The following is a 10,749-nucleotide window of genomic DNA, read 5'->3' as shown; positions in this document are numbered from 1 at the left end:
TGTATGCGGCGCGACAGGCCTTTTGCAGAGGAAAAGGAGGCCGCATCCCGGTATACGGCCAGTGCTACAGCCGAGCACATAAATAGGCCGATTTTCTCGCGGCGCTTCTCAGCCTCCACGTGACGTTTACCGCTTCGCAAGACCTCCACGCAGGCGGAAGTTCTGCATGCACGGCCTTGCCGACGAACTGGTCCATACAGCCGGAAGCCCACTGGACGATTTGCGCGGCTCTGCCCTCGACCAAGACAGCCACGAAAATGGCCCGATTTGCAGGACGAGACGAGCTGTTCAAAGCGGCTGTAGGTTTCTTTTTAAAGGAAGCAGAGGAGACGGTTGGGAAATGCCTTGAGAGAACATCTCTTTGGTGTCGTTGTCTTGCTCCTCTATGGAGATAAGAACGCCAGCGCGACATGCGTAGGCACGGGTTGCCGCGCTTCATTTTCCTGGGCACTGCATCCCGTTCTGTCCAGTTTCCAGCTGACAGAAACTCGACCAGCTCTGTTCTGCAGAGAGAACGTTTTTGCCGCACCGGAAGCCCGTGCGTTTCTGCGGGCGCCCTGTAGGAATATGTGCGCGTGAAACTGCGCATAAAATAGACGTGGGGGCGACATTGCTGCTTTGTCTCTTTGGAGTCTTCGCCGTACTTGGGGCGGCCTTCTCCCTTCGATTTTTTTTCACCTCTTCCTGGAAAGGTTAGAGGCCGATCTCGAGGATTCCCATGTTGCCGTGCCATCCGCTTTCCGCCCTCTTCTCGCCGTCACAACTCGACGGAATGCCCCCGTTTCGGTCTGCATGTCTCTTTCTTTCGCCTTCTGGGCCTCTCTGTTCATTCCGGCGGTGTGGTGTGTCTGCATCTACAGGCCTCGAACGACGTCGACTTCTTGACTTCGCATGTTCAGCTTCCTTCTGACCCTGCCTCGCCCTCTTCTTCACACGCTTCGAGCGCGTCTTCGCCAGGGACAGAGCTGGCAAGCGCGGAAGGACAGAAAACGTCTCAGTCGGGTAAAAAGCTGGATGCAGAGGACCTCAACGCCTTGGAAGACGAAGATGGACGAAGCCTGCTTCATGTAGCATGTGCCGCTGGCCATCTGCAGGCTGTGGAGTGTCTTCTTCGAGCAGGCGCGGGGTTTTTGAAAGCGGACGAAGTGAGAGCGAGCACGCGCCTTGTCTTGCTGTCCAATCGAGAGGCAGAGAACAGACGCAAACACAGCTGCGGGACTGGCGTGACGTTCCGGACAAACAAGTACCCAGACGGGCCATTACTGCCACAGAAGTGGGGTGAAGATGCATGCCCCATGCTACGCAAAAACGCGCGTGCCGGAAGGACACAGCCTCCGGGAACTCGTAAAACGTGCACGCGAGTCGACTCGGTGCTCTGTCCGTGTCTTCTCTCTGGTGTCGTGACTCCCCTCCGTCGCTACCCCGCAGGGCTCTTCCTCGGATGTGTTTCCCTGGTTTCTTTTCTTTCTTCTCGAGGGCGGCTGGACACCCCTGTTATCTGCGTCGTCGGCGGGACACTTGCCTGTGGTCGAGGCGCTCATTGAAGCCGCAAGGACGCGCCAGGCGAGCGGACCCGCTGCCCAGGCAGATCTGCAGCCGAACCGCGAAATTGTGAAGGAACTGCTGGAAGCGAAGACGCCCTCTGGAGGGACAGCTCTCACGACAGCTGCTGCGAAAGGTGAGACTGGAGTCTTCAAGTGCTGAACAGGCTTAGAAATACCCGCGGTCTACGCGGGAAAGACCTCAAGCTTTTTTCAAGTTTTCCGGAGAAGAGAGTGTAAAACGACGAACATCGCGAACCACGAGAGGACGCGTCGGCCTGCACTACTCGCCCGGCGAGGTTGAGAAGAGTGTCGCTTCACGCCCCCATCGGGAGAGAAGGTGTCGAAACAAGGATTCGAAATAACGCGACCATACCATCCAGACCTCATTGAAAACGGAAGGCTCCTTGAGCCGAGAGAACGCGGTGGCGAGTCGGGGGTTGAGCGTGGCGCAGGGAAACAAAGCAAGCTCTCGGAAGGTTGTGTGTCCGCGCCGATGCCGTGCGACTCCGCACGTCTTGCTTCCTCGGTCTTTCCCTTGAACTGCGAGTGTACGGGTCTTCTGCTCTGTGGTGTTCCATTGGTCGCAGGCCATAAAGCCGTCGTTGAAGCTCTGCTGGACGCAGGCGCGGAGATCGAAGCAACCGACAACTACGGGGTACGACAGGCGCCGTGCTCCCACGCTGGAACAACCCGATCCAAGTTCTACTGTGCTTGTCATAGTCTGGGAACACGACTTCCGAACCGGGCTGAGGAATACACTTCTAGGAAAAATTCTCAGGTCCACAAGCGCGAGATGGGATCTCTCCTATATATAAAATCACGTATCTAAATATATGGCGACGTGCATGGGTTAAAGGACGTTGTCGGGTCCGTTACGTGATCTCTGGTTTCTTCAGCGAACTGCTCTGTCCAAGGCAGTAGTAGCCAGCAAGGAAGCGGTCGTGGAAGTGCTGATGCATCGAGGCGCAAGCGTGCAGGTATGCGTAGATCTCGCTGGATTCGAGAGGGCCTGTGTCGCATTCCTCTTGCGGCAAAAATGCAGTGAGACAGTCCCAACCCCTTGCGTCGAAACAGGTCAGACTGGACGTGAAGCGTAGCGCGATTTCCATGCAGAAAATGCGAAAGCTGAAACCGTTGAAAACGAAGTGGAATCAACACAGAGCAAATACTCAGGGTTGATGCAGCGTTCACAAAACATGACTGACTATCTTGCAGGCGGTTGGGGTAACAAGCTCAAAGCGAAAACACGTTTAAGCTAGCGATCCCGGGGATTCAAACAGTCGTCGCCTGCGACTGGGGGTGGCAACGTGCTTGTTCTGACTTCGCCGCTTCGCAAGTTTCGTCTGCTTTCGATTGCATCTTCTCAGGTTCACGAGAAGTTCACAGGCGACAACTTGCTTCACCTTGCAGTGGTGAGTGCATTCACAGTCCGTGAGAGCATCGAACACACAGCCATGGTTTGTGCGGTTTCTCGTTCACTGAACCGTGCTAGTCTGCTTCGCAGAGGACAGAGGGGACTGCGGGGAGTAGGGCAGCGCTTTCCTGTACGGTAATTGCGTCAGAAATGCGGCGTCTGTCGCAGCGACGGGATGTCTCGCTGAATCAAACCCAGAAACAGAATCGTGCGGTCCTGTGGTAGGAGCCCGAGATGGCTAAGGCCGTTCACCACAGCGTTGTGGTTTAGTCACGTGGGGATTTCCACCGGCGAAGCAGGCAGGCTCGGTACAGAACTTGTTATCCGATGTTGTTCGGCACCTCCCGTGCCAAAGAACTGGACTGCTAGGGAAATAACTCGTGGATCACCTTGTTATAATAGAGAGGAAATGGCGGATTGTGTAGCATAGCGTGTCCAAAGTGCTGAACGGAGACACCGGCCCATGCCCATGTCGCCACAGGAGAACCGGATGATTTGGTTCTCCAGTAAGGTCGGTGGAGGCCTCGTTGTGCGGCAGAGGCTCGTTGCGATTGCTTGCTTGCTGGCCGGCTGCTGACTGCAGAATTCTGAGCACGCCGATCTGTGCTTGCTGTTGATGCGAACGGATCCTGAGCTCCGGTTTCAGAAGAATAGGGTGAGTTATGGAACCTGAAGCAGTTGGTGGATAACTGTTTTCCCGTCTGTGAAAGCTGTCTGAAAACGCGGAGGACTGGGACACCGTGACCACGAGGTGTTCGCAAGTCTGCGTGACACGAAGAAAACGCAGGTGGATTTCAACGAGCGCTGGAGCCAGGCCAGGGACGAGAACGTGGTGATTAGGCTACTGCTGAAAATCTGTTCCACTGTGACATTTGCATCAGAGTGTGTCTGGTGTTCGTATCTCGATAGGCCTTGATACACCGGCGGCCTCTGTTCGCCTGCACTGATCGTCAAAAGGTCCAAGCAGGAATGCCCTTTGTGTCTGTCGGAGCGGCAAGTCACACCGCAGAAATATGGAATTGTCGTCACTCTTAATTACTAGTTCTCGATGGTCCACAGTGTGGTCTCTCTTGGGCTGTGGGCGCGCTTCTGCTTTCTCAGGAAGGCGTAACCCCCTTCGAAGCCGGCCGGGCTCCGTTTCTCAAGCACGTAGCCACGCTCTACGAAGAGGAGAGGGGGGAAAATGCAGAGGGTTCGGCAACCACGGACCTCAAAGAGACGGAGTGATGGGAGCAGAGCAGTTGACCCCCCAACTGTGTGAATGCGGGGCTACCATCGTTTCAAACCCCCACCATCGAGGGTGTGGGATAACCAGTAAACAATTGCAAATACGAAGGAGTTTTGTTTTTTAAGTCCACTGCGATAGGTGCTTGCCTATTTCGCTGAAGAAGACCGAGCGGCAGCATGGTCAGCCCTGCTGCCAAACTTATATAAGTTTTGTTTTCTCTTTTCTATCGAGGGAGTTCTTCCCTCACCTATATGTCGTTGTGGAACTAGCCACGAATGAAGAAACTCGAATGCCGATGTTGCTCCTGAGGAGCTTTCTAGCCGTCCTAGGATTGCCGCAAGCAGTTTCAAGGCGAGTGAAACACGATTAGGGAAGTACACGGAAGCGCCTGCGGAGCGGGAGTGTTTCACTTGTCCACTGTCTAGAATCTGGCCCCATTTAAAGACCACTACCCTATTCAACCATGGTGACACCTGCAGAAAGAAGGAACCTCTTGGCAACCGATTTGTATGCCAAACGATCGGCACCCTGCTAAGGACCATGCCGGTTGTGATTTTTTTTATATTTGCAGGTATTTCCCAAGGGTTTTGGCTGGTTATGGGTAACAGCTATCCTGTCATTGTTGGACTATTTTCCGCTGTTTTAGTACGGAGCTTGAAAACCAATTGGTGCCCATTGTTTTGTGACTGCGGGTTTTCCACCATTGTGTTAGTTTCCTTCCTGATGTTAGTTTGTACGGTATACACTGATCTGATAGCTATTTCGACGACAACAAGTACGACTACTCAGAAACATTCAGGTGGTGAGGCAACTGATTTTTGATTCCGAGGGGCATATAGGTTCGAACCGTTTATTCTTAATGGCTACATCAAAACTACACGTCAATTGTCGGGCTGCCTTCTACGCACGACAACAATTACCCGACAGATTTTCCTACCGCTTCAACGTTCCCCAGTTCGAGTCACATTTTGGTGGCGTATCAACATTCAGCTATTCACCGCCTGAACCTCAGTACGCTTTGCTTAACAAAATGCACCACATCCTTGTAGTGTTTTTTCATTCATAAAGTATAACAGTGAGGTTCGAGCTGTGAATTCAAGAACTTGCAATTGTAACAAACTAATTAAATTAGATTTCGTATTCTGAGAAATGATCCGAATTAAGATGAATAGGTTGATATTAATGTTCTGTGATACAAAATGTATTTTATATTAGAGGTGTAGTTTATTTCTTCAGTTTTTTACTTCGCTTTCCCCCATTAAACAGCATGTAAAAAAATCATTTGGCTGGAACAGCGTTTGTACAAATTATTCTGTATCTAAATTTAAACCTAATAGAATCATATGCAATCTATCGGTACGAAAAGGTGGAGAAAGTGCTACGATATGAGCAGCTGTTTAAAGAGAAACAGATTTAATTTCTACAATTGAAAGATTGGGACCTAGTTATGAATCTGATTCGAAATTAAAGGGAGAAGTAATTTGCATCGTGCCGTTAAAACTAGTAAATAATAAATACTGGTTACTCCTTATAATGAAAAAAAAACAGCTCCAAATATCTAAGGAAAGAATGTGTCTTGTTTGTAAATGTTTTTTGTCGCAGTTAATACGGCTGATTACAATAATCCACCAAATACGCCTGGAACGTAGCAAATATAAACTAATGTGGTAGGATACTGAAGTCTGGCACATGACCCGCAGTCTTAACGCAGTCCGGTGGACTAGTAGTGGAGACCAGGCTGAGAACACGATGGTTCTCGATGAATCGGCAGGGCATCAACGGTCCCAAGCCAGAGTCATCGACTCCCACTCAGTGAAACCTCTGGATACTTGATTAAAAAGGAGCCCCGTGACTGGCATCAAACAAGTAGTGTGGTGGTGCCAGTGTAGCTGAAGCCAGCGCAATATGGAAGCAAGAATGAAGCCCCAACAGTGGTGTGCTGGTGTGCATGCCCCGCACCGAGTACGGCTTGGCGGGGTGCAATCGCAATCGAGGATCGAACAATTAAACACGCTACTACAAGACCGGTTGAAGTGCGACTGTTTTTGTTTCGCTGGATTGTGCCTATGTTGCACGGAGTTCGCAGTCCCAGAACTTCGTAGTGTTGGAATTGAGAAGAGCAGCGAACTGAAAGCTGTCGTGTCCCTGTTTACGTTCATCTTCTTCGTGGACCCTTCGAGACAGCCGCGGTAAGACAGTCACCTCAAAGCAAGATACGGAACGGTCTCGCGAACAATGGAGCCATACACGAGTCGCTGTTTTGTATAGTGTCTTTAACGCCCACTGAAATGAGCGGTCTTCAGAATAGCCTGCGCTAAACTGAACTTCGAAACCTCACCAAATTGTGGGACGAACAAAATACACTTTAAAAGGCCGATTTCGTGGATCAGCTTGTTCCGGAGCGGAAACTGGCGCCGCGCCACTACCTGAACCAACAGCCTTACGACGGACAAAAACCCGGGATTTCTGGCATTGTGTAACATACCCTTGCCCGTTTTTACATTGGGATTATAGCAGCTCGAACGCCATTCTTTGACTGTTTTCTCTCCTGGTGATGATTCCAGGCTGCATCCCTGTTCGTCCTCTCGGTCACCCCACCCCGCCGACGAAAGAAAAGTAGATCTCGACACCAGCAGCCACGGCGTCTCCACTGCTTAACCTATCAACGGTGGAGCACACGCTGCGCACAAACGGTGCAACAACTATTTACCTGATATGAATGTTGCGTCAACCTCTGCCTCTCTCTCGATCAAGAAAGTCGACCTCATTACCCTTTCTCCAACGTTCTGAATTAGAGTGTGTGAAAACGCAACCTTAGACCGGAGGCAAAGGGTGGCGAAACGACACGCTAAACTCCATCGATCGAAGCAACTGCAAACGGATCCAGGCTTGGGTCACTGCTACCTGCAGCATGTCCGCATAGCACGGTACCTGAGATGCTGAATTACAGCGCAATAGGTAGCTGTGATCTCTATCCGAAATGCAGAAGCTGCATTAAAAGAAGGGTATAAGGAATCCCGCAGAAATCGCCGTACTCTGATACGATTGAGACGAATATACCCCATATCACACATGCTGGATGGAATAAAGAGGAGAAACCCCCTTGTTTCGCGACTCAGCTTCAAGGACCCCCTGACTTCGTCGTATTTCAATGTCCCCTCAAAAATCATGCCCACGCCCAGCCCGTCCCTAGGTGACGCCCGCACAAGCCCTGTGATATCTAGGCGAGTGTTCGCGGGATCTGGCAGCCCAGTGACCGTTCCTCGGTTTGACCTTCTTGCAGCATACAGACCAGGGGCGAATCCATCACGGATTGAAGCAAGAGGTGCACGCAAAAGCTGGGACAGGGGGACACAGGCACAGCAAAGAGGGAGCAGGCAAAAGACATCGTGGCTCGACAACGCGTTCGGTAAGAGCCAAGACCGACGTTATTGACCACTTCCTTTGGTCGTGAGCTGTCTTCTCAGCCCATCCGAACACCCCTAGTCATCTTCTGCATGCGACGAGAAGGCGTACAATCAAGTATGCGAGTAATTTTGGAAGGCTGGGGAAAATAGAGTGACCCTATACCAACCACAATGAGGAAGATCAATCGTTACTAGTCGTCCTGCAGCGAGCGGGACAGTAACGTGTAGCGCGAGAAACTTTAGCTCTGGAAAAGCTCAGACCAGAATGCTGTCCTAAGGTGCATAGTCTAGCATAGACCAAGCGTACCTTGGGTGAGCAGGTGAAGCGAGCACAGACACAGCTTTTCCTCTCCTCTGGGGTTCGTACATCGCGGCCATTAACTGCAGATTTCTCATCACTGTTTTTGGCAACATACAACTCGCTGTTTCCTCTCCTAGCTTCCTCAGCCGAGTCGTCTACGAAATCATCGGGTGCTCCTGATCTCGAAAGCTTTTCCATGCGACTACGTGTAACTCCTGATGCCCGATCATCCCAGAACTCCCCTGCCCTGTTCGACGCTAAGTACTTGCTGGGAAAATACTTACGAGGTGAGAAAGTAAACGTGAACCAGAGGTGTGGAGCCGAACGGTAGCAGCCTGGTGTCTCTTGCTAACTTTTTGTGAGCCTGGAGTGCCTCTCGGCTAAGATGGAGACTCCTTTCGCCTCTGAGTACAGTGGCACGGCACGGACGCGTGGGCAGAGCTTGCCCGCCTGCCGGTTTGTTCACAGACTCGGCTCCATTACCTCTACCGTCGTTGACTCCGCGCGCACTTTCGTCCCAATCACCATCGCCGGCCTCAGGAAGAGCAGAGTTTTCCTTGAGCCGGACACCTCGTTTATGCCGGGTGTCTCCGGGGCAAAGGAGCTTGTCATCCTCCCGAAGCTGTCATGAGGGGAGGGTTCAAATTCCAGGAGAAGACAGCAGAGGGAATGGTTCGACGCCTTTCGCGTTGAGGGCCGGGGGAAGGAATCAAGATGGAGGGTGGGATAGGATGACCTCGCCTTTCCTTGGAGATTTAGATCGACCACGGCGCTCTGAAAATCCAGCGGGAGTCGTCGAGAGCTTGCTTGCCAGCTTTGAGGAGACAGAGGGCGTTGCAGCAAGCATTCGCGCAGCAGTTCTGGGGAGTCGCAAGAAAACTGGTGTTGGCTCCTCGCATGCACACTCCACATCTCGTTCCTCAATAGTCGATCCAGGAGTCTGCCGAAATCCTTCAGGCAAACCAGAGAAAGGGGGATCTGTCAGTGGAGATAAGTATGAAACCCCGAGACTAACGGCGCGGAGCCGTAGTGACTCCACCACATTTCAGAAAGCTGGCGGCAGCGCCACAAAAACAAGTCAGTGGGTAAGCCGACAGCCAACTACCGGACTTCGCGACATATTGAGACCGGGAACATTGTCTGCATCACCATTCGGGCCTCTGAAAGAGAGGTTGCGCCAAGCTAGGAAAGCAGCCTCTACGACAGCTAATTTCTCTGCGTCCCAGCGCACTCTTCATTGCGAGCAAGAGACTTCCTCCCCGCAGTCGAGAGACGGACTCGACTTATCCGTACGCCGTTGCGCCTCTGGCCTCGATCGGCTATCTACTAGAGCATTTGACGCACCCGAAAGTCCCGCAGGTATCGGGGAAGGCGTATCTGGACGGGCAATTCAAGTCCAAATTCCGTCTCGGAGCCGGAGACTGGCTCGGAGAGGTACATCGGCCACAGCAACGCAACTGCCAAGTGACGGCACCTGCAGGGATGTGCCAGCTTTTCCTGATCCGTCCGTCGACTGCAGCCATGAGGAAGAACGGAAGTTCGAGCCCGTTTCTGGGACCGCCAGTCCTTATCAAGGGTTGTTAAGCCGCAAATGCGCTAAGAATAGCTTTGCTGCATGCCAGCAGCCATCCTTGACATGTAGTGGAGTGAAACCAAGCATGCTTGAACTGGAACCTTCTCGCATGGTTGTTCAAGTGCCAACAAGTCAGGGAGGAGGTGAAAAACGAGTAGACCCGGAAGCCACACGCAGTTCGCAGCAAGTGCCAGGTCCACGTTGGTCTTCGACTTTGCAGAGACCCCGCACGACGCGTACTGCTGGTAAGACTAGATACCGGCAATTCTCAGCGTTGACCGGCTCTCTGATGTCACGCTCAGATGATCTTTAGAATCTGAAGCCTACAATGCATACTACACGGCGTGGCTGAGGAATTGTTGATGGCACGGGGTCAGAGACGTTGACGGTGTCTCTTCGTGGCAGCTCCCGTTGGTGGGACCTGAAGCACAAGCTACCGATTGCCGCGTGGTACCCAGTAAGGAGCCTGGGGTGACGACACAGCAGCAATATCGGAGCCGTAAACTTATTTTGTCTAACTGGCGTCTGGCTGCGGTTTAAAACGCATGAGGTCTTTCCTGAAGCGTCAAGACACTGCCACGAGTCCACAGATTCCGTTTACGATGCTCTAAAATTTCTGCAGTTTGCCAGAGTGTTCACGTACAATGCTCTGCTTCTGTCCTGGCAGAGCTTCGGCAAACGCAGTCGCATGCTGCTAGACGTCAAAGGCATAGCTCGGGGATCACAGAAGATACCGCACACCAGCTGCCAGCACCAGCCAGTAGCGCGGCCAGTAAAAAGCCAGAAACAGGATCGCTTCATAGCACTCAAGTTCTTCCCCCTCGAAACAAAGCTTCTGCGCGTCATTCTCAGCCTTCAGTAACCTTTCGCAAATCTTTGAAGCCTTCAGCGAAAGCACAACAGCGCCAGTCGGGAGTTTGTGTAGAGGGGATGACGCACGACAGAAATAGCGTCCAGCTGTCACAGCGGCTGGAACAAGGACCCATTGAAGTGCTTCAACCACGAATAGGTATCACCAACTCGAGAACCTCGGACACTAGGAATGTGGCAGGAAGAGGAAAAAGAGAGTTGTCACCGCATGGTGAGGCCACCAGGTGCCAAAACAGCGTCACTGAGGCGCTGGCAGAGGCGCAACCTTCCGTGGAGACGAAGGCGAAAAAGGACACTACCGCGAAACCGAGGAGATCATCTATGTCAACGGCAAGTATTACCACAGTGGTGGAGATGAAGGCTGCCTCGTGCCGCGTATTGGGGCGCTTGCTGGCACGAGTAAGTCACGTTC

General features: G+C 52.3%; 1 protein-coding gene across 1 annotated transcript; it reads left to right on the top strand.

The window, feature by feature from the left end:
• Positions 1-257: 257 nt before the first annotated feature.
• On the top strand, positions 258-4,185 carry NCLIV_061280 (hypothetical protein; the record flags this gene model as incomplete). The annotated part of the gene is made up of 8 exons (XM_003885680.1): positions 258-299; positions 861-1,145; positions 1,429-1,678; positions 2,132-2,199; positions 2,441-2,637; positions 2,962-3,070; positions 3,551-3,613; positions 4,060-4,185. The coding sequence occupies 8 exons, from the start codon at positions 258-260 to the stop codon at positions 4,183-4,185; spliced, it is 1,140 nt and encodes a 379-aa protein (XP_003885729.1).
• Between the last annotated feature and the right edge of the window lie 6,564 nt (positions 4,186-10,749).

This window comes from Neospora caninum, chromosome XII (genome assembly GCF_000208865.1).
Source record: "Neospora caninum Liverpool complete genome, chromosome XII".
Taxonomy (NCBI): domain Eukaryota; phylum Apicomplexa; class Conoidasida; order Eucoccidiorida; family Sarcocystidae; genus Neospora; species Neospora caninum.
This window is presented reverse-complemented; position numbering and strand designations above follow the sequence as displayed.